General features: G+C 52.5%; 7 protein-coding genes and 3 non-coding genes across 10 annotated transcripts; 6 read left to right on the plus strand and 4 right to left on the minus strand.

The window, feature by feature from the left end:
- The first annotated feature begins 195 nt into the window (after positions 1 to 195).
- On the plus strand, positions 196 to 5483 carry BO66DRAFT_361367 (uncharacterized protein). Its single transcript, XM_025645035.1, has 3 exons — positions 196 to 4773; positions 4822 to 5010; positions 5061 to 5483. The coding sequence occupies exons 1-3, from the start codon at positions 490 to 492 to the stop codon at positions 5214 to 5216; spliced, it is 4629 nt and encodes a 1542-aa protein (XP_025498071.1). The 5' UTR covers positions 196 to 489; the 3' UTR covers positions 5217 to 5483.
- Positions 5423 to 7383, minus strand: BO66DRAFT_406519 (T6SS phospholipase effector Tle1-like catalytic domain-containing protein; the record flags this gene model as incomplete). The annotated part of the gene is made up of 6 exons (XM_025649019.1): positions 5423 to 5506; positions 5562 to 5691; positions 5945 to 5965; positions 6048 to 7032; positions 7094 to 7270; positions 7332 to 7383. The coding sequence occupies 6 exons, from the start codon at positions 7381 to 7383 to the stop codon at positions 5423 to 5425; spliced, it is 1449 nt and encodes a 482-aa protein (XP_025498072.1).
- Positions 7384 to 9124: 1741 nt separating this feature from the next.
- BO66DRAFT_244686 (uncharacterized protein) lies at positions 9125 to 10536 on the plus strand. Its single transcript, XM_025642896.1, has 3 exons — positions 9125 to 9610; positions 9686 to 9963; positions 10029 to 10536. The coding sequence occupies exons 1-3, from the start codon at positions 9284 to 9286 to the stop codon at positions 10498 to 10500; spliced, it is 1077 nt and encodes a 358-aa protein (XP_025498073.1). The 5' UTR covers positions 9125 to 9283; the 3' UTR covers positions 10501 to 10536.
- Positions 10537 to 11264: 728 nt separating this feature from the next.
- Positions 11265 to 12923, plus strand: BO66DRAFT_406521 (uncharacterized protein; the record flags this gene model as incomplete). The annotated part of the gene is made up of 7 exons (XM_025649020.1): positions 11265 to 11349; positions 11389 to 12240; positions 12321 to 12417; positions 12505 to 12509; positions 12549 to 12599; positions 12706 to 12725; positions 12834 to 12923. The coding sequence occupies 7 exons, from the start codon at positions 11265 to 11267 to the stop codon at positions 12921 to 12923; spliced, it is 1200 nt and encodes a 399-aa protein (XP_025498074.1).
- BO66DRAFT_t315 lies at positions 12709 to 12780 on the plus strand. Its single transcript has one exon. It is a non-coding gene; the product is annotated as a tRNA-Arg (tRNA).
- A 269-nt stretch (positions 12924 to 13192) lies between the features above and the next one.
- Positions 13193 to 13264, minus strand: BO66DRAFT_t317. The gene has a single exon. It is a non-coding gene; the product is annotated as a tRNA-Arg (tRNA).
- A 707-nt stretch (positions 13265 to 13971) lies between these two features.
- Positions 13972 to 14043, minus strand: BO66DRAFT_t316. The gene has a single exon. It is a non-coding gene; the product is annotated as a tRNA-Arg (tRNA).
- Positions 14044 to 14956: 913 nt separating this feature from the next.
- Positions 14957 to 16393, plus strand: BO66DRAFT_336755 (uncharacterized protein; the record flags this gene model as incomplete). The annotated part of the gene is made up of 1 exon (XM_025644297.1): positions 14957 to 16393. One exon carries the CDS (start codon positions 14957 to 14959, stop codon positions 16391 to 16393), a length of 1437 nt encoding a protein of 478 aa, XP_025498075.1.
- Positions 16394 to 16450: 57 nt separating this feature from the next.
- On the minus strand, positions 16451 to 17946 carry BO66DRAFT_244727 (uncharacterized protein). Its single transcript, XM_025642897.1, has 2 exons — positions 17628 to 17946; positions 16451 to 17574 (listed from the first exon to the last, which is right to left on the minus strand). Exons 1-2 carry the CDS (start codon positions 17827 to 17829, stop codon positions 16508 to 16510), a joined length of 1269 nt encoding a protein of 422 aa, XP_025498076.1. The 5' UTR covers positions 17830 to 17946; the 3' UTR covers positions 16451 to 16507.
- Positions 17947 to 18911: 965 nt separating this feature from the next.
- On the plus strand, positions 18912 to 20445 carry BO66DRAFT_464949 (uncharacterized protein; the record flags this gene model as incomplete). The annotated part of the gene is made up of 3 exons (XM_025652479.1): positions 18912 to 19139; positions 19193 to 19716; positions 19794 to 20445. The coding sequence occupies 3 exons, from the start codon at positions 18912 to 18914 to the stop codon at positions 20188 to 20190; spliced, it is 1149 nt and encodes a 382-aa protein (XP_025498077.1). The 3' UTR covers positions 20191 to 20445.
- Between the last annotated feature and the right edge of the window lie 1340 nt (positions 20446 to 21785).

Genomic DNA, 21785 nt, shown 5'->3' on the forward strand with positions numbered 1-21785 from the left:
CAGCGATGAGATAGTCTGGCGGTTCGTTACCGATTACCGTCATGTGTAATCTTACGGTTATTTCTGCATGAGCCACCCTTCCTCCACCGCCACAATTACCACCAGCTCATCTTCTTCCCGCTTACCTCCAATTCTCGCTTCCTCCGAGCTTTTTCCTCTCTCTTTCCTCTTCTCTTTCCTTCACTTCTTCTTTTCCCTCTTCCTCTCTTCTTCCTCCTCCTCTTCTCTTCTCCCCCTTCATTCTCGTCACATGTACAATAGTCCGTCCTTTGCCTTCTGATCTTTCTCCTTCTCCTTCTCCTTCTCCTTCTTGTTCTGCTCCATTTAGCTTGCATTCTTTAATTGATTGCGCTGAGTCCGGGTTGTTCTCCTCACACCCGCTCTCACTCTCTCTTGCTTTGTTGGCTCTCGAAAGAGAGCTACTTCTGATCTACCTCGGAGCTTGAATTTTCTTTGGAGGTCGCCCTCATTGATTGGCGAGCGACAGAAATGTCCACCCCCAACGATCTTCAGGCCCTCTTGGCCAGCATCAGGCCCCGCCCCTCGCCCTCGGGCACCCCTGCTCATGATGCTCCCATGCCGCCGTATCCCATGCAGTATCAGCAGGGTTACCGCTCGCAGCATCCGCAGCAGCACCAGCCGCAGTACGATGGCCAGGGCTACCCTCACCCGCAGCTGCAGCAACAGCAGCAGCTCCAGCAGCAGCAGCAGCTCCATGGTTACCGTCACCCGTCGGTTTCGTCCAATATTCACAGTCCATCTCCTTCCGTGAATACTCCTCCACACCACGGCTCGGATATCCTTAGTCCTAATGTTCCGACTCCCCGTGGCGATATGTATTTTCATCAACCCCCGCCGCCTCAGCAGCAGCACCAGCAACATTACCAATCCTTGCCTCATAACCCCGACCGTGCGGTGAATCTGCTGAACTTGCTCAAGTTCAACCAGCCTACCACTCCTTCCGCCCCCCAGCAACAGCAGGCTCCGGTTCCTGGCGCTGAACAGTCCACTTACCTACAGCCTCGTGCTGCTGGCCTGGAGGAGCAGTCGAAGGCCCACGCGAGAAATATTTCCGCCTCTGATTTGGTTGCGTCGCTCTTTGGTGGCCAGGGACAAGGTGCTGCGGCCGCTCCGGCTAGGCCTTCGGGGTCCATCTCCGGTCCAGCTGGGGCTGGCACGGGCGAGAGCTCTGCGTCTGCCGGTCCGACCGCTGAGAACACGCAGGAGATGTTGCTGCGTCTTCTGAACCGCCCCAAGTCTAGCCAGGACGTTTCCGACGGGCCTGTCAAGGCCGTTTCTCAGTCTCCCTCGATCGTTGCGTCCCAAACGTCTCCTGTTCCTGAAGCGGAGCTGAGGAACATCCTCAAGTCTCCCACTGAAGAACTGGAGGAGCCCTTGGTGTCCCCGGACGAGGCTGGACCTTCCACGCTTGACAAACCTGCTGCGGGCAAGGATTCGATGTTCACCTATGTCAACCCGTTTGAGCAGCTGGCTGCCGCATCTCCTCGCAAGGTCACTCCGCAAGCCAAGCCTCGGAGCGAGAGTCCAGCCATTGAGATCATGAAAAGCAAGAAGATCACCATCGCCACTAAGGTTGAACCTTCTTCAGCTTCAGAGGCTGTTGAGACCCCACAGACCGAAGGCCCCAAATCGCCTATTTTGGATGAAGAGCAGAGAGAAGCCGTCAACTCTGTTGTTGAGCGTCTTGTCGATGAGATCGGTCGTGAGATTGACAACGCCGCTAACAAATCAACTGAGGAGAAAGTCACCCAGCTCGCTGCTGCCCAGGATGACAGCACTCAGGCTGTGTTGTCTTCCATCGCCAGTCACCTCCAGGAGACGGCTGCCGAAGCAAAGCTTGAGGGCAGCGTAGATCGGAATTCGATTGAGGGCACCGCCACTCCCGCTGCTGTGAAGGAGACTTCCAATAATAGCAGCGGTGATGCACTGGCGGACAGCTGGGAGAGTGCTGAAGATAGTGCTGAAAAGGAAGAAGAACGCATTGTTTCTGTGCACAACTTCCCCCTCAAGCCGTTCATCTCTATTATCGTCAAAGCTCATTCAGGGAAGCTTGCAACCCTCCGCGATGACGGTATCATGGATATTGCTCGGCTTAAGAAGGATTTTGATCAGCTGGATCGCTCCTTGACCTCCGCAACTTCGGACTACATTGTGTATGCGCTGGCGAAGAACGGCGGTATGCGTATTATCCGTCAGGATGATGGAAGTGACAAGCAAATTTTCCGTTCTACCCGCGACCGCGTCTTTAATGTTGCAGTATGCACGTCGCAGACTGCTACTGGTCGTACCACTGAGGAGCAGGCCATTCTGGGAATTGGCGTCAGTGGAACCGTGTACTGGGCGTTGATTTCTCGCGCAGACAAGGACCTTTTCGAGCTCGACGCCCTTGAGAGCGAGAGCCTCATCTTCCCCCCTTTCCCGGCTTCGGACGAGAACACTTCGGGTGGCCAGCTGAAAACGCGGGCCAAACGGAGCTCTCGCCATCCTGGGTTCTTCGCTATCGGCCGTGGCAAGAATATTTACGTGGTCTCCCCTCAGGCTGCTATGAATTCTAGCTACGGTGTGTCTGGACCTCAGCGCGTCGTTAACACGGAGAAGTTCTTCAAAGAACGTGCTCTGAAGATCTCGACCGGCAAGGCTGGCAAGGATTTCATGTTCAGCGATGATGACACAGTCATTGCCTCCCTTGACAAGACGGGTCGCCTCCGTTTCTGGGACATCCGCGAGGTGGCTAACAACCCAGGGTTCTTTGGCTCCGGACCCAATCCGGCTGAGGTTCGGGTGCCCTTGAATACGTTCGTCACGGGCTCTCCCGCAGAAAAGTCGTGGCCAACTTCCGTCCTCTTCATCGACAAGCTGCGTCCTTATGTTAAGTCGATGGCGCTTCGTTATGTTCTGGTGGGCTTGAAGCAAAACCACACCCTGCAGCTCTGGGATATTGGGCTGGGTAAGGCTGTGCAGGAGCTCAAGTTCCCTCACGAGAACGAATCGGACGCCATTTGCAGTGTCGCCTACCATCCCGCATCTGGCATCATTGTTGTTGGTCACCCAACTCGCAACTCCATTTACTTTGTTCACCTCTCTGCGCCTCGTTACAACCTGCAGGCGATGTCGCAGGCTTCCTTCATCAAGCGCTCCGGAGAGAAGGACAGCAGCCTTCCCAAGCCTGAGTCTACCGCTTGCATGAGTGGGATCCGCGAAATCTCCTTTGCCTCCAAGGGCCAGCTGCGAAGCTTGGATCTCCTCCCTATCACCAAATCGGCTGGAGATGAGAGTGGTTTGTTTGAGCTGTACGTCATGCACTCGCGTGGAGTCACATGCTTGAACATAAAGAAGGAAGATTTGGGATGGACCACCGACAACAAGATTGTCCGTCCTGTCAATGCTTTGGAGGAAGGGTTCATCGATATCGCTGAGCTGCAGACCTTCCCCACGTACGTGGCAGACGAGCCATCGGTCAATGGTGATGCGGCTCCAACTCCCACCAAGCTGGCGGCTAAGGAGATCATCAAGAAGATGCCTGAGCTCAACACCGAAGCTGCTGCTGGAGCTGGTCCCAGCACCTCTCGCGTGCAGTCACCAACCAAGGCACCTGCCAAGAAAAAGGATGAGCCATTTGACACTATGTCTACCATCAATGGTGTCGACAAGGCTGAGAAGAAGAAAAAGAAGAAGAGTGCTGTCACAGGCATGAGTGAGCCGACCGCAAAGGGCAAGGAGCCCGTGCTCTCAAATGACGGCCCGTCTAGTGAAGTTCCTGCTCCCACGCAAGGTGTCGCGGACAATGAGCCAGCCGTTGAAGAAGCCCCTGTCAACTCAAGCGCTCCTCAGGCAGTGCCTCTTGCTTCTCCTGTGGCTTCCGGCGCTGGTTCCGGCGACTCGGCTGCTATTCTAAACAAACATCTAGAGGTGCTGCAGAACGGCGTATCCTCGGAGTTCACAAAAAGCCTTGGTCGCGAATTGGAGGGACTTTACACCCGCTTCGACGAGGAGCGCCGCAACTGGGATGCGGCATCGGCAGCCAAACAGGATCAGGTCTTGCGTCTTGTTTCAAGTACTCTTTCAGATAACGTTGAGAAGAACCTTGCACGCATTGTCTCTACCAGCATCAAGTCAGAGGTTGTGCCTGCTCTGACTGATCTTACTGCCACAGTCGTTGGTAAGCAGCTCAACGGTGTTTTGTCGCAGCAGCTGGGATCTGTAGTCCCTCGTGAGGTGCGCCAAGCTCTCCCAGAGGCGGTTACTCGTGCCATGCAGCAGCCCGATTTGATGGAAGTTCTGTCGGAGGCGGTGGGCCAGAAGCTCGCTTCCCGTGTGGAAAGCGAGATTTCGAAGGCCATGCAGAACACAATCACCCCAGCCATTGAGAACGTTGCCATGCAGACTGCGGACAAGGTTGTTGGCAGTATGGAGAAGCAGATGCAGGCCCAGTTGAAGCAATTCGAAGCCCAACGCCAGGGCGATGCTGCCAAGATCGAGCAGCTCACTTCGCTTGTTCGCGGACTGTCTGACACGGTAGCCACGCTTGCTGCGGCACAGACCGGCTTGCAGAATGAGGTTGCCAAGCTTACCCATGCCTTGGCCACCAAGGAGAATGTGGTTGAGCGGCAGCAACAGCAGCAACAGCAGCAACAGCGGCCGCCCGCTTCCGCTCGTAGCGCCTCTGTTGACACAAGAACTCCCGAGCAGATTGAGCTGCAGGAGATTGCGCAATTGATGAGCCAAGGTCACTTCGAGGAGGGATCAGTCAAGGTTGGTTCCCAGTGTTATCCAGTCAATTCAGTATGCTAACGGCAGTAGTGGCTGCAATCAACTCAGCAAGCGGACCTGTTTGACAACCTTTTTGTTCGCATGAACCCGTCTTACCTGACTAGTCTGTCACCCATCGTGGCCCTGTCTGTGGGTGTTGCTGTGACTTCCTCGTTGCAGACCAACCCTATGGAGCGCTTGACTTGGCTGGAGGTAGTTTTGCAAACGGTGAACCCAATGGTATATTTCCCACGAAAGCTAGATTTGTTCTACGCTAACATTCTCATCAGGACCCTGACATCCGTGAAGTCGCTCCTAAGATCATGGACATCCTCATCCAACGATTGGAAGCACTCTACATGTCGGTGGCGGAGACCTCGCCGCACGATCCCATCATCCGAAAGATCGCACCACTGTCGCGCCGCGCCAGGCTTCTGCGGGGTTAAAGCTTCTCTCATGAAAAGTTGATCGACCAAGTTTACTGGTTCTAATGAATAATGCAATCCTTATGGGGATATTGACTTAAAAGAAAATGGGGGATTCTAATGGATTGTATCACAACATGATTGCTTTTACGGGATGACTACTTTATTTGGTTTAGCAATGAAAATGCATGAGCAATGATGAGGATGGTAGTTTCATTACTTGGTATCTAGTTCGATCCGCCTAGTGGGACGAATGACGAGGCATCACAGCTACGAATGAATATGCTCTTTTCCATGGTTGAATTTCTTATCTAATGATTATGATTCTTGCGATATACAATTCTTAAAAGATGAGGTACGTCTTACCAATCCGATCACGTGGACATCGAGCACTGGCCCCGGGTAAGGGACGCTCTTGACTTCCCAGTCATCCTCCACACCTGATAGAAGTGCAATCCCAATGTCTCGCAAACTCTTTGTCTTTAAAGATGGGGGGCTACCTCGAACGAAGACAGCATAGCTAAATTTACTTCCAAGTCGCGCCTGGGCCTACGGCTCCCTCTCTCGGGGCAATTTCAAACTACATTTTGGAAGACTTCCTCTGTGAATTCATCTATGCAGTCCACCACACATGACACAATTTACCCGATAAATAGACCTTGAACGAAGAAAGGACATTGCTAACGCCACAAACACCAAACTCCAAAGATACGCAGTCTAGACCCCAGGGATATATGACCCCAACAAACCTCAAAATAGTCCCGTCCGGCCTGCAACCACAGTTCAATCGTCCAAGGAACAGTCTAATCCACCTCCTCAACGTGGACCGTCCGGATTCTGCCCTTCATGTACCTTTCTCTCTCCAATGCGCGAATCTCCAGAATTGTCTTTGAGTCCGCCAGGGTCCAAGTATCATTGTCCCTCTTCCCTTTCAGGGGAGCACAGGGCCAGCTCCAGCCGCGCAGCTTGCGATCATTGATCGACTCGTGGATGTATTCCCCGGTGAAGTCGCCTTCCTCGCCCTTGGGGTTATATCCGAGCGGCGTCCGGTGCGAGGTGCCCCCGAATACGCCCTCCAGCGTGCGGACCAGACTCGCCGTGTCGGACTTGCCTTGACTGGTCGCCCACGGAGCGAGGTCGCTCTCCGCCACCCGCGGGGGCACGTCAAAGAGATACTCGTCGATATCGAAGCTCAGCTGGCCGTCCTTCATACACTGAGTGATCATCCACGCCAGGGAGATGTTCGCCAGGTGGGGGTCCTTCCCGCCGCCCCCGACGTCGGTGTGGACGCCGGAAAACCAGACCTGGAGAAGCTCCTGGCCGGGGTTCGGGCGCGGCACATGCCAGAGGATCGGGGAGTAGGCGGTGCGCTCTTCGTCCAGCGCCAGAGCGTGGAAGGCATATTTGACGTTCGGGAGCAGGTAGGTATTCCGGAGTTCCAGGCGCTCGCCCAGGTCCTTGCCGAGCCAGGCCTTCTGGAACCCCACCGTGTCCCAGACGCCGATGATCTTGACGGTGAAGGGCGGCAGCTCTTCCCGGAACCCCAGCCGGCGTCGTTCCTCGGGCGTGTAGTCGGGGACCTGCTTCTCGTAGAAGTCGTCGTACACATTGGTGAAGTTGTCCATGCCGCGGTGCGTGAGCAGTCCCCAGCGGCAGACGAGTCCCGCGATCGCGCGCGCGGTGTAGGCGCCACGGGAGAAGCCGAAGAAGAAGATCTCGTCGCCCTCGGTGTAGTTGTCGGTCAGGAAGCCGTATGCCGCACGGACGTTGGCGCTCACGCCTAGTCCGGTGACGCCTGGTGACCGAAACACAACCCTTGTCAGTGGGAGGCCAACAACTGGGCAGGGGTAGGTATTGATTATGGCGAGATGATTAAAGTGGCAACTGGGCTGACATACCGCCCATGTATTTGTCACCTAGGCCGGTGCCAACCCCCTTTTGATAGTAGACGATCTGCGGGACTTCTTTCCTGACACCATTCTCCTCCACGATCGCTGTCTGACTGAGTGTTCGACTCAACCGGGTCACGTTGGACGGCGGGTCCGCAGAGTCGGCTGTGGAGTCTTGCCAGGTTCCTAGAGGTGTGCATTAGCGACCAGACTGCATGGCATTCAAGGTACACAGGTGACTCCAGACCATCGCAGCAGACAATGAGTCGTTTGTAGGAACTGCGCTCGAGGCGTGTCATTTTGTATATATACAGATAGTGGTTATATGCCGTAAGATGTATGGGACTATTTCTCGAGAAAGGGCGGTTTTCGAGAACCACGATGCCTTGTCAAAGCTCCTGAAAGGGGTCCATCATGGCTTGGGGATAGTGCTTATATTTATATCGATTTAGTTCATCTGACAGGTGTGCTCTCGGCGACGGAGTCCATTCGTCAGCATTGGCGCTCAGCTCGGCCGCTACACGTCTGTATTGAAATAAAACTTTGTTCTCAGCCCTGTGGCCACTTTCGAGGAGGCTCATCAGCCAGTCTTCGTCACGATGGCTTCTGTGACGAGCGATCAGTGTTCGGGAATACGAGTAGCGAAAGGCCGCCCTGCCATGGTGATTTGGCCGAGCTGAAGGTTTATATCCGAGATGGATACGAAACATCATCGAGATTGAGGTGGGATGAACTCAGAGAAACAATGGTGGGCCATATTGATTGCTTGGTTGTTGTTTGTCAAGAGAGTCGAGTCCCAAAGGCGGCGGCGTGGGGGGAAGCCAGAAGGCACGCATGCACTAAACCAGATCGACTCAGCAAGCAAGCTGAAAGCAATCAACAACAACTTCTCCAGCCACAGCCCAGACTTTCAAAGCCTCAACAACAACACGAGGCTGGCCAGATGCAAAGGAACAGAGGCTCATCAGGCCTCCCCCGCATTCAGCTACAAGGCATCACGCGCAGAGTAAGCGAGGTGACACTCTATGCCTCTCGAAGTCAATCCCCCGTATTCGTGCAGCTCTTCAGGTTGTGGATGTCCGGCTTGCTCAGCACATCACTCAGCCTTCACCATCGATGTTCTGCACTTATAAAAGCGAATTGGGTGTTGGCTAACGCCAAGATGAACCATTTGGTCCTGTAGCTGCCAAAACTACGGTCGCTGTTGGTTCTGTAGCGCCGTCCAACCGACTTCAACAGCGCTGCCTCCGACAGTCTTTGCGCGAGGCTGCTCATCCCTGTTCGATTAGAGAGTCACCTGCGGCTCTGAATCCCATGCTATTGCACGGATTGATGAGCTAGATCCACGGGTTTGAGACGAGACTCTGTGGTTCAGACGAACGAGAGATGGCATGCGATGTCAAATGATAGATACTGAAGGATAGTCCTCAGATGAAATGTCTTCATTGATCTGGTCTGCTACAGTATAACAACATCCTTACCTGTATGTTTCTATCCCCCATCACCTCCCTTTGTGGACAATCTGCTCCCCTTAATTTTGGTTCCGATTTGTGACTCACCTCACACTTATATTATACGCTAACTATTCTACATTCTATAATGACTCAACAACTAAGCAAACATGACTATAACTAGGAAATCTTTACTGTTCCGATGGCCAACAAGAACTAACCCCGAGATGGAAATTCAGTCGACCAGTGCACACTTGTGCAATTCATAGGCAATCCCGAACAATCAATCTCCGCACAAATAGGCATCTGCCAACGGAATACTGCCAGCTCAATCTCATCCCCGCATTCGCCGCCTGGCCACTTAGTTCTATCAGCCTCCGCAAGTCTGTGGTTGGTGGCCCAGTCGAATTTCACTGCGCCAAGCCCCATGTTTCTCCTGCAGGCCCTCGTATTCGATCGGCTAGTTGCTCTAGCGAGTCAGGCTTCTTCCTTGGCCAGGGACCTTTTCTGTCGGGATCCCTCTGCTCATTACCTTAATAGACCCGGCCATGGCCTGTGCCAAGAGGAACCGTCGATTGAGATGGCTGCCCAGCACTTCAGCCGGTCCCTGACCTTAGACCCTGAATATTTGCCCGATCGTTCTCCGCAGAAACCCCGATATGGCTAATTGGGGTTGGAGGAGGATTTAAACCAAATCCCTCTTCCCAGGGTGACGATAATTGAACCGCTTTCCTACCACGCAAACATCATGGCTTTCTCTACGGGAGCTTGGCTTGCCATTGCAGCGACGTTATCTCAAGTGGTGGTATCAAAGCAGGCCGGATACTTCGACTCGTCCGATTGTATGGCCCCATCGGCGCTTGAATCGTGCTACGATGATGCATCTGATTATTACGCTCAGTGCATAACTAATAACTGTGCTGGTGGCTCGGATGAATGCTATAAAGCGTGCGGGGGTGATGTGGTCTGCATGCAGAGCCAATGTCCCAATCTAGGCATTGATTGTATCAATGTGTGTGGATGTGTGAAAACATCCCGCGAAATTGACTGCGCGGCTTCTGCTTGTTGGAACCAGGTATGTGGCAGACACTCTCATGCATCTCAAGCATCCAAGACTGACTGAAGGGGGTGGGGTCCGGGGAATGGATAGGTTTACTCGTGCGAGTACCAGAAAACAATTGAAGACTTGATCGATCTATGTCCCTCCGTGAACATCACTCAGCTCCCTTTTTGGCCGCCTCCCGACGACGCCCCCGCTGGTTGTTCATGCAACATAGGCAAGGTCGATCAGCGGGAGTTGTTGATTGCGGACCATATGACCACGTGCGCGAACAATATGACGAACCTCGATCAGCTAACAAGCGCGGAGGACATAGCCGACTACGGGCGAGCATGTACTTGCTGTGGGAAAAGTGCTATCATCTCCTCGTGAGTTGTCCTCTTCTCTCTACCCTATCGCCGAGTGAGAAGGCGGGATCGCTGACAGTATCTAGGATATGGGGCGTGTGTCCCAACACGCAGCCGGCATTGTTGGGTGCAGATACCTGGTACAACGCCGTGATTGCTCATGACTGGGACATTTGTGGACCCTATCTTGAGAATTATGACTGTGCGGGAGCGCTAGGCTATGGTGCCTCGTCGGCTGGTAACACCACTCAATTCTACAAACCTGGAGTCCTACCTGCGAACGGGACCGAAACACTGTCAAACACTGGGGGTGTCATCTCCACCCCCATTAGTGGAAGTACCTTCACCTGGACGTTGGGCACGGTCCCCCACCCTGTTACCGCAATGGCAGCTACAGCTACAGCAACGGCGAATAGTGGGAAGTCGGGCAGCACCGCAACTGGGGCGGCGGCGGCGGCGACTACGAAATCCGAGTCGGCAGCAAGGTACACCAGTGCGCCGATTATGGCTGTGTCTGGGGTCGTTGCGTTCACCTTGGCGTTATTAAAGGTCGCCTAAGCCAGGCGATCAATCCAGCCCTTCTGGATAGCCAGTTTCGGTCTTGTAAATCACTAGAAGCGACCATACTTTCAGTCTTGTGTATATGCTATGGTCAATAACAAAGACCGCGTCTTTCTCATGTCCAGGCCAAGATAGGCGGTGCTTATCAGGTTGGGAACCTGAAGAATCCCTTGGGGTGTCACTGTAAGCTCAAGCACTGCGATCCGCGGGCATCTTCCAGCTGTTAATAATTGCGGTGGCTCAGACAAGGACATTGCAAGATTCAGTGAACTCTGCAGGTGAGCTACTCATTTGATGGGGTGTGTATAATCATCCACTTGGGTATGCTCTCCTGAAAAGGGGAGTTTCACACAATACAATGGCTCGGGAGAGGATTTTGAGCACGACCGCCAAATCAGTGCTCTGACTTCCTCGACAAGATGTAAATTACCTTCTTCCGCGGTTGTCAAGTGCACATCTCTTTGTTTGTTCTAGGGCGGAATGATAAGTGTCATTCTGATCAAGTGCTAGGTACAGTGCAAGGAATATGTCGGAATCTCTACGCCAAAACAAAGGCATTGCTGAATTGCCAACTCCCAGAACAAAGACAATGACAGAAATTCACCTGGCAGTGATTATTGTTCATCTAAATTTCGGTCAGTCTGAAGGTAGACCAACGAGTATATAGTCACAAGAAGCAATAATGCCGCTTTGACTATCTCTTCGGGAATTCCGTGTGGGCTGCAAATATCGAGCCTCTGTCTACTCCAGCGCTATCAAATATGGACGACCGAAGCAATGACGAATATTGGTGGGGTGCAACCGTCAGGGCACCTGAGGATATGAATCCAGTGGAAAGCTTGGACTGTATGTACTACCATGGCCCTGAGTATCCACAATATCCAGCCATTGTGTTGGAGGATGATCGCCAGTGGCGCTCCCTTCAGCTGGCGAAATTGCCAGCAGAGATATTCCTGGAGTGCTTTGAGCATATGACCAATCGAGAACTGGCTAACCTCAGCCAGACTTGCAAGTATCTGTACCTGATGTTTCGTTCACTGCTCCGGAAGAAAGCCCGGCAGTTTGCACTGGCGACCCTGGATGAGTACCGAGAGCTGCTCTGGATCGATCGAAACGGTCGGGCCCTCTACAAAGACTGGCAGACGGACCTATACTCCATTCCCTTCCGTGAACCCGTCTTCGAGGCTGTCGCGGCTGGGGATTACTCTCTTGTTGAGTGTTATTTGCGCGCCGGCGTGAGTCCCAATGCCTACGGGCTGGAGGGCTGGCCCTTGCTGCCATGGGCCGCCCGCAGTGGCCGGTTGGAGATAGCGCAGCTGCTGCTGGACCATCCTGCCATTGATGTCGGGCTCGTGGCCTGCGATGAGCAAGTATTCCCCGATTGCAGTCCACTTCCATTGGACATTCTGTGCAACCGCCACTACCACTGGAGCTACCATTCGGAGAGAGATCTTCGCCTGCTAGACTCTGTCGTTCGCTCGCTCCTATGCAAAGGGGCGACATTCGAACACTTCAACGCCTTTCAGTATATCAGCGCCAGTCCGCATCGACTCCGGTTCATGGAGGCGGCGATGGAGAATGGTTCCGATCTCCAGGCCGTGGTCATTGGCATGCGGCGGACGACCTGGTGTCACCACCACGAGTCCCCTGCAAAGTTCGCCGCTTGCCAGCCGGACTCGCGATATCTTGAGCTCGTCGTGCGCGTGGCTCCCGAGATCCTGGGTAACGTAGGGAGAGGTTGGCAGAAGATCGGCGGAAGCCGGCGGCCGGCGACGTTTAGGAGGAGGGATTGGAAGAAGTTGCTACGGTGGCTTCAGCGGGCCTACGGCCTTGTCCCCGGGAGAGACTTCCGCCGCCGCTAGAAGCGACGCAAGGAACCCGTGGGTTCTGTATCCTGGAGCGCAAGCTGCGCTTGTGAGTGCTTCTATGTTAGATATGAAAGTAATGGATGTGCTCTTGGCACTATATCTATTGAATGATTGGCAAGTCTGTGTTTTTTAGGAAGTGTATGTCGGGTGTTTGATTATTGTGTGTTATGTACCCAGGGGGTTTGGCTGGTAGTGGCAGATACTTTGAGGTTGGGGTTGGTGTCTGTTGTAAGTTACAGTACAAACAGCCAGCTGAACCGAGAGTTGCTCTAATTGAATACTGTGTAAGTAGGTTTGGGGGAATATAGCACAGCTACCTCTAATTCTTCAACAGCAAGGCCTGCTGGCCCAATGGTAAGGCGCTTGACTACGAATCAAGAGATTGCAGGTTCGAGCCCTGCGTAGGTCATTACTTTTTGCTCTTTTGCCAATGTAATTGGCCATATCTTTAATCCTACCCAGGTCAATACCGCGGCATCGACCTCATCCGCAGGGCCACAATTTACCCAGTGCATACCGGCGACATATATCCGCGACCCTGGGATCGATTGATCATACACACTCAAAGAGGGCAATCGAATGGTACACGCAGCGCAAATCAAGAGATAAGAATAAAAAGAAAAAGAAAAGTCCTTCCTCCTCATACGTGATGGCCCGAGAAGGATACGTCCATCTTATTGTCCCCCGGAAAGCCCACCATGACGTTGATTGATATTCGTAGGAACCCCATGATGGGGATTGCCCGACACTGTACCCAAAAACACGTTCCCAGAGGTCTTATCAAGGAGGCATGGACGATGTATGAGCAAAGCAAAAAGTGATGACCTACGCAGGGCTCGAACCTGCAATCTCTTGATTCGTAGTCAAGCGCCTTACCATTGGGCCAGCAGGCCAGCTGATATATCAACATTGCTTATATGCCACTACAGCAAAAACCATGCTTGATAGCCATACCGCACACAGCATCAGCATATGCAAAAGTATCGGTGCCTTGCAGAGACGGCTGAAGACTCGCACCAAGCGCCAGTATACACACAGGCAGCATCGGTCTCGAGTGTCAGTTCAAATGCAATCAATACAGTGGCCAGACCGAATAACGTAACGACGGCGTAAGATCTGATAATACAAAGTTTCATCGAGCCCATGAACCGGGCGGTCTACCGAGATATCTCGAACTTAATTCGACAATGACATGCGTTGTATGTCTGCTGCTTTTTGATCGGTCTGGAACTCACAATGACGGTATGTCTGTGTGCATTTAGCCATCCAATACCCTTGTTGCAGGGTCGAGGGCTCACGGTGTATCAATTTGATTCGCTGTTGCGACTAGATGCGCAGGCTATGCGGGAATATAAATCCAAGCACTTTCTACTCCACCCGATTGAAGATACGGGTTTACCCAAAGAAAGCTTTATAGAGACAGATCCCACTGTTCCCGCAGATCCAGCCGGCACGATGCGAACTCGACCAGAGGCCGAACTCATGATTTTTTTCCCGACACCACTACTAGCACACGATTGAGTTCTCGGGTGCCCGCACACATTTTATCAACATCTCCAACCTGCATCAGCTACGACACAAGTAAAAAAGGCAAAAAGATTGACCTACGCAGGGCTCGAACCTGCAATCTCTTGATTCGTAGTCAAGCGCCTTACCATTGGGCCAGCAGGCCTTGCTGATGAAAATTGTGCTGAATCTGTGCTTGATCAGATCAAATACCGGCTCTGAGCCACAGCGGGAGTTGGATCTAGAAATTTAAACCTGGGACCTCGGACTATGTGGGGCTAGCGGGGCGGAAAGAGTCCGTCGCTCTCTCTTCAAATCACCTCTGCTTATCGGGTGACTCCTCCTCGCTACTTACCCGTCTCTTGGATCCTAAGTACTCATTTACTCTACCTAGTACCCACGCACACCCATCATCATACTAATCCCAGACCAACGGAGTGACCATTCACACACACTGGACCCCCAAACAGCCGGGAATCAGACATAGGACATGTATTATGCAACAATCAACACACAGCTTGAACATTGATGATGCGACCCAGCAAAATGGGAGGTTCTCCACAATCGAGTCGGTTGCATGCGGCACATGGGAGGAATGGGATCGATTTCTCAACCTTGAGATGGACGATAACACGTGTGAACTCACATCATTCGATGACGAGAAGATCAATCACAACAGAGACTCAACGTCACATGGGGACGGAAGCTCAATCGCGTTGGCCTCCATCAATCCAGCCCACGCCCGCCCTATCACTAACTTCGAAGGAGCAACCCCTGAGCTACACTATAGCTTCACTCATGTTGAACCCACCGTAGTACAGCAACTGACCGGTGGTGTGGACGCGGGTTTCCATATATCAAACTCCCTCCTGTCAAACCACGCCATCCCAGAAATAGACAGCGAACTGTGGCCGGCGTCGAGCCTCGAACGATTAGCTAGCTTTGACTCTCAGTACCATCCCGATAGCCTACCGGCTGCTTCACTCCATGACTCTCATGATAGTCAGGCAGCGCTACCCGCGTTGGATAGTGGCTTTGGCAGCGCCTCGCTCTTAGTGCCCGCCGAAACCACGCCTTCGATGTTCAACCCGAACACACAACGCACGCTCCCCAGACGAAAAAGCCGATATGCAATACGAGGCAGAGGAACGAATATCGCCCCATCCTACATCCCAAACCCCCGATTTTCCGCCGACCCTTTACAGCGGTGGCAAGACTCACCGCCGGAAGATGAACCGGCCTCGATGTCAGCGATCATGGAATCCCTGAGAAGATTCCCGCCAACCTATGGTCAAGAAAGCAGCCATGGAATGGGCACTGCAAGCCTGGGTCCATTGCATGATTCTTTCAAGGCATACCGGCATCGAACCACGTCGATACCCAGCTCACAAAGTAGCGCCCGCAGTGTCTCTTCCCAGCCCTCTTCCACCTCGGCCAAATCGGCAACCTCCCAGAAGTCCCAAGGTCCGATACGGACTTCCAAAAAGCGTGCTACTGGACGTGTGCGTAAGGGCAGGAGTGCGAAAATGAATCCAGGGGAAAAAGGCCGTCTGTTTTGTTGCACCTTTTGTTGCGATCAATTCCGAACTAAATATGACTGGGCTCGACATGAAAAGTCTCTCCATCTGAACCTGGAAGAATGGGTCTGTGCACCCCAAGGCGGGGCGGTAGTTTCGCCTTCTACTGGGGGAAGGCATTGCTTGTTTTGCAACATGCTAGATCCGACAGCGGAACACCTCAACGAACACAAGTATGAGCCTTGCATGGGTGGTACGCGCACTTTCCGTCGCAAGGACCATCTGGTGCAACATCTGCGACGGACGCATCATCTTGAGACCCTACCCCAGATCGATGATTGGAAAGTTCAAGGACCTCCAGTTACGTCTCGCTGCGGTTTCTGTGACCAGAGGCTGTCGTCCTGGGAAGAGCGAGTCGATCATCTCGGCAATCACTTCCGCAGTGGATCGACGATGGACGACTGGCGAGGGGACCATGACTTCCCCCCGGCCATTGCCAAACTTGTGGTGAACTCGCTGCCACCGTATCACATTGCTTCGGATTCGCGTGTACTTGTGCCGTTCTCAGCCACAAACTTCCACCACTACGACCATCTCAACCAGATAAAATCACGACTGGGGACGAGCGAATTGAATGCCCCTGACCATGAACTGAATGCCGACAACCAGCCAGGGTCTTTCGGAGAATCAGTCAGTGCTGGGTCGGGGAACGATATGATTGAGGTCCTTGTGTTTCACCTGAGTCGCTTTGCGCGCCAGCAGATGGACAAGGGGATCATTCCTACGGACGAAATGCTGCAGCAGGAGTCGAGGCGACTGGTTTACGACTGCGAGGATTCATGGAATCAGACCATCTTTGACAATCCCAAGTGGATTGCTGCCTTCCGGCGCCAGCATATCGATCAAGTGGCAGATTCTGAGAGGGATGGGATGCTGCATCTTTTGGATGGGTTTTCCCTTCATGACGATGATCACGGACCAAAATTAGATAATGCATGATGACAGAGCTCAACAAGACTAACGGCAATTATGTACACAATGGCGCACGTAGCGCGAAAACTGTGGCCACAGCGAGGCAAAGAGAAGCTTTACTCTACCCTAAGCACAGACTGGCTACGATGTACCCTCGTTGTTATTCCGCTCGTCGCTGCGCCGCTTGCGTGGCGTTTCAATCGAATCCACCATTGGGATTATCTTCAATGGGATGTCAATCTGAACAGTTGTATGCAACGGCGATACACTTGAAGTGGAATAAGAGACTGACAGTTTGAGGATATAATCCCGGCTCATGAGACAAGAAGCAAACGAGGGGACAAGAACTTTGTCCCTAGGAAGGGTGATTGGAACGACAACCGAGGCCTCGTAACAATCACCGGCACAGCCAAGGTGCCGGGAGTCATAATTGGCGAGATTATCTTTCTGACTCCGCCTAGCCCATTGCCATTGCACCGACGTCATACAGACAGAGGACAATGGTATGGATTTGACAAAACGATCGGTGCCAGCTGTGGAAGCACAGCCTACCTCAAGTCCAGGATTGCAAGTGTATGTGGTTGACACCTCAAGCTTGGTACGAAGAGTCTTCAGACGTGGTGGAGGAACTCGATCAACGGAATCGAATCGGACACGCACCGCAATCGAGCAAATATCCTTCGAAACCACGTACTCCGGCGTAAGAAGCCGAATAGGCGGTGGCTGAGATGCCGTCAAGGTGAACCGACCAATTACTTGCTCGAGTATGTGCGGATCTATCTGATGGCCCTCCACATCCGCTTTCCCACCTAGACCCGAATGTGTCTGATCATTGGTAGGGACCACCCTCACTTGCTTTGATCGGGCTGCCAGTACTTGCCTCCTGGGACCATGCACTATCCGAACTTGAATTGCATATATGACTTCGCATATAGACGGAGTAAAACCATCACGGCTGCCGCCTGTAAGGGTCAGCGGAAGCCGTGCATGGGCCTCATCGAGCTTCGATGTGCAAACAGGCGGTTCTATGCAGTCCGGAACAACAAAGCTGAAGGGAAAGGAATAAGTTTCACCCTTCTTAAACTGCCGCGGCGAGGGAAAGATGTTGGTGGAAAGAGGATATCGCATTTTGAGGAATGTCCTGGAAGCACCGATTCGTCGATCGGTGTGCGGAGGGCCGGTTCGCTCGTTGTACACCCGATAGACACCTATGTGGTTTTAGCTGATGCTCAAAGCAGTGGCTTTCTTCATTACTGCTTACCCTCAAAGGTGATATTGAGATGGTCAAAGTCCACATCGTGCTCGACTGTAATGGCTGCGGTTCCATTGATCTGGTCCGAGTTTGTGTAGGTCTTGATGGTATTTCCTTGTTCACCGACCAGGTTTATGGAAATGTTCACGCTCTTCCGGGCCCATAGCTCCTGGGTGGCCTTGACACATAGATTAATGCCACTGGTGGACATTATAAGGACACATTCCACACACAAGGATTGAGGGATGGTTGTAAGTCCGTGAATGAGCAGGGAGGAACCATGGTACTCGCTTTATAATCACCCAAGAAAGTATGGAGTAGTCAAAGGACGTCTCTCGTTTCATCGTACGCATGCTTCTAAGGCGTCTAAGGCGTCGTAAGGCGTGGGATGGGCTCCATTCCAACAGTGTAAGTGGACCCGCCAAGGGTAAAGGGCGTGCTTTAACTATAATCTTGGACTTCCCAACCTGAATAAGCGTATTCTGATCTGGGTGCCTGGGGTCATTTTGGTGGTTGGTGGGGTGAGTTCAAGCTGAGAGTTATTCGGTAAGAAGGTATTATCTTGATGTCTTAGTGTCTTGATTTTGTGGGAGAGTGCATGCATGGCATTATTGACCAGTTGATGGGCAGGGATGTTAATTAGCCTGCCATAGGTCATGGGACTTTGCTGTACATGTGGCTCAAGATCGAAACAGAGATTAACTCCAGATGGACTTTACTTGAACCAGAATGGCATCATCCAACTTCCAAGTCTAGACCACAGACACTATGAGTCCATTAGTCTACAGGACCCCTAGGCTAGGCATTAGTTTGCACAGCATGGTGCTGACGCTGACATGCATTCATTTGAGAGCATTTCAAGTGGTTCCGAGTCGATGGATGACTCAAATCAAAAACTCAGTTCGTATCGACGATGGCTGACTCAATTTGAAACCCACCCGACGCTTAAAATCCTAGCCTGACATGCCACTTGTTGTCACTTGCAGGAAGTATAGTCAAATACAGTGAGTCAGTCAGGGAGTGGGAGAGTAGCTTTCCAACCTTAACAAGAACCCCGCTCGCCAAGCTTTGAGCATAGATCGATTCTTTCAAGCGAAATTCATGCAATACAAATCAATCAATTAAGGCTTGTTTATTACCTACTTTCAATAGTCAAAGGACAAGAGTCAGGACCACAAGACTACGCCATCCCGTTTTCGGACCCCGCCAGATTGTGCCTAGTGGATATAGTATATGACCATAGCTTCCTACCAGTCGACTATCCCCATCCACTCTCTCTTCCGCAAAGTAAACATGGACGCAAAGCCAGAAGATAGCTTCGCATTCAATATCACCCGCGAGCTGGAGCACACGCCGTATGCATGTTCGTCCCTCACGCGCCTAAGCGGAGGAACCGTCAATTTTGTCTTCCGAGGACTGCTGTCCCGACCCCTTGAAGATGGCACGAAAAGCGTCATCATCAAGCACGCAGAGGGCTATACAGCTACGAATCGGAACTTCAGACTGACTGCTGAGCGCTGTGTAACCCCTCCCCTCCCCCTTCCCCTGTTTGGAGAAGTTTCGAAAATGGATAGCTGACAAAGACCACTCAGCTCTTTGAGGAGGCCAGCTTGAAGGCCCTCGATGGGCTCCCCAGCACAGTGGCCCTGAAGGGGAAGTCTGGAAGCCGAGTCATCACAGTCAAGCCTCCTCGACTCCTCACCTTCAATCCCGACACCAACACCACCGTCCTAGAGGATCTCCCCGATTCCCTGGATCTGAAGACATTCTGCATCTCAGCTGCGTCGACGATCATTTCCCAGGAATGGGCCGTTTCGGTTGGAAAGGCGCTGGGCACCTGGCTGTGGGCATTCCATCGATGGACTGACGAGACGGCTCAGGCGAACGTGGTAGCGGAACTGGAAAAGAATCGCACGATGCGAGACTTGAAACTCTCCGTCAACTACGGCAGTCTCGCGGAGAGAATCGATCAGCATCCCGCTCTGCTGGGCGAAGCCCGCGAGGTATTCGAGAAGGTGCGGGTAGCGGCGGCCGCTGAGGTGGAAAAGAAGGGTGGACTTGGATATGGAATCATCCATGGGGACTTTTGGTCGGGAAAGTAGGTCATCTTCCTCTCCCACAGTGTATAATTGCTGCGACCCCTCGGGGGATATCGAAGGGCTGACGCGACAGCAGTGTTTTGGTTCCCAAATCGGCACTAGACATGAGCCCTCAGACCTCGCTCTTCATTGTGGACTGGGAGCTCTGTCATCTCGGCCCTCGGGCGTGGGATCTGGGCCAGATGCTCGCCGAATTGTATATGTTGAAGCATTACAGAGGCATCGATGCTGGGCCGTGGATGATTGAAGGCTTTCTCGAGGGATACCAAGTGCCAGATGAGGCATTCGCCTTCTGGGTCCTGATTCACGTCGGTGTTCATTTTATCGCATTCGGTTCTATGATTCAGGGCTGGGGGGCTCCGGAACAGGTTGCGGAGCTCGTTCATTTGGGCAAAGATCTGATTGTGAAGGCATGGGAAAAGGACCGGGAGTGGTTCAGTGGGGTATGGAAGCATCTATTCAAGGACTTGTAGATAAGACATGGTCTAGAGCTCTCTACCGTTCAGTTGGTACCACTATCCAAATGTCCTGAGCATCGGTTGTATCACCCCAATACCCTGCAGGGGACAGGATATCATTGGTCCACGTCCACCCCTCTTACTGCTGGCTTTTGATTGACGCCGTCAAAAGAAGCCATCCACATTCTCCGATGTCATCCTAGCTGGGTTAGGATCGTGGTCTACTTTCGGGGAACTGCAGCTAGTATATTTGGCAAACAGCGTGATGGTGCGACCGTCCAAGCCTTGTATGACCTAGGTCGAGTATTGAGCCTGAATTCCACCGACGCAGGTTGTAAGCGACCTTATTATTTAATAGTAGTTCAACATAGCATGCAACACGAAGACACAGTCAGATCCCAATGCATTTAAGCTGCTGAGTTCTGACTGTTGGCCATGAGCTGAATGGGTTCTGCCTAGGTTTGCCGCCTTCATGCCGCTGCAGGCTGACCGGAGTCTATGTAGGGGCCATCAAGTGGCTAGATCTAACGCAGATTTGCTACAAGGCAAGTGTGGTGAGCATCTTGGCTAATGCTGGGCGTCTCAACAACAGGGCTCGTGCTCGGGTGTTGAGGATTGTCATGACCTGTGATGATGACGAGTCCTTTCGTCCACCCTTGCTGGGCCAAGCATTCTAGTTCTCCTGGGCAGTCAGAGTGAGATTGCCCTGGATCGGAAATATGCATCCGGTGGGGTGGGCCAGAGTATTTATATGGCTGTCGGGATGTCGCGGGCTTTTGTCTGAGAGGGTACGGAGAGACTGGAGATAGAGAATTGACATCATCTATGATCATTGGGGAGTAGTTACTCATAGTTAGCCTGGAGCAGTTCCAGCAGTGCAGCAGATCCCTCGGCCGATCCACACACCCTTAGGAAACTAAGCGACTCCAAGTGACTTCATCAGTAAGCTATAGCCTATAAGCCCCCCCAAGCTTATATGTATTGCTGTTCCAACTTCCAACCTGGTGGTCCTCATCCTTGTATCAAATCAATTAAACTCGTGCGTTAACCTTCACCTGCCATTGCTTGGAACCACTTTGGTCTCTCACCTACCTACCTTACTCCTACTGAGTATACACTATCAATCTTATATTTCTGGTGGCTCGGAACATTCGGATCAGAAGAAGCCTTGCTTTGCATCTCAGCCCCCCAATTGGCTGTCCAATTCCTTGATTGCATGTTGCCTGGCTATCTCTTCGCCCCATTTTATCTGGGAGATTTCGACATCGCGCAATTGACTCTCTGGCTGTATAAGACTCGGAAGTCTGATGATTGCGCTGGGTTGTGTTGCTATTGCTATTGTTGTTGTTGTTGTTTGAGACCACGACGACAGAGCTTTGCGAAGAGTGACGTTGTGTGGACTTGACTCATCCGCCCACCACCACTGCACCGCAGCGCGACTTCCCACTCTTTTTTCCCCTCCACTCTTGGCTACGACTGACTGCACTGTATCGTTCTTCCCTCACTGCTCCCTCTCTTTCTCTTGATTCCCTTATCAGAGAGTTGCGCAGTTTCCCTTGCCTTCACGCGAAACCCCCTCCCCCCCCTACTTTGACACCTTACTTTCATCG

The sequence above is a fragment of the Aspergillus aculeatinus genome (assembly GCF_003184765.1).
Source record: "Aspergillus aculeatinus CBS 121060 unplaced genomic scaffold BO66scaffold_85, whole genome shotgun sequence".
Classification (NCBI taxonomy): domain Eukaryota; kingdom Fungi; phylum Ascomycota; class Eurotiomycetes; order Eurotiales; family Aspergillaceae; genus Aspergillus; species Aspergillus aculeatinus.

Coding starts and splice junctions, on each gene's coding strand:
- BO66DRAFT_361367 (XM_025645035.1), top strand. CDS start 490: ATGTCCACCCCCAACGATCTTCAGGCCCTCTTGGCCAGCATCAGGCCC. Junction 4,774..4,821: donor TCGAGGAGGGATCAGTCAAG/GTTGGTTCCCAG, acceptor TAACGGCAGTAG/TGGCTGCAATCAACTCAGCA. Junction 5,011..5,060: donor TGCAAACGGTGAACCCAATG/GTATATTTCCCA, acceptor CATTCTCATCAG/GACCCTGACATCCGTGAAGT.
- BO66DRAFT_244686 (XM_025642896.1), top strand. CDS start 9,284: ATGGCTTTCTCTACGGGAGCTTGGCTTGCCATTGCAGCGACGTTATCT. Junction 9,611..9,685: donor CTTCTGCTTGTTGGAACCAG/GTATGTGGCAGA, acceptor GGGAATGGATAG/GTTTACTCGTGCGAGTACCA. Junction 9,964..10,028: donor AAAAGTGCTATCATCTCCTC/GTGAGTTGTCCT, acceptor GACAGTATCTAG/GATATGGGGCGTGTGTCCCA.
- BO66DRAFT_244727 (XM_025642897.1), bottom strand. CDS start 17,829: ATGTCCACCAGTGGCATTAATCTATGTGTCAAGGCCACCCAGGAGCTA. Junction 17,575..17,627: donor TCTCAATATCACCTTTGAGG/GTAAGCAGTAAT, acceptor AAAACCACATAG/GTGTCTATCGGGTGTACAAC.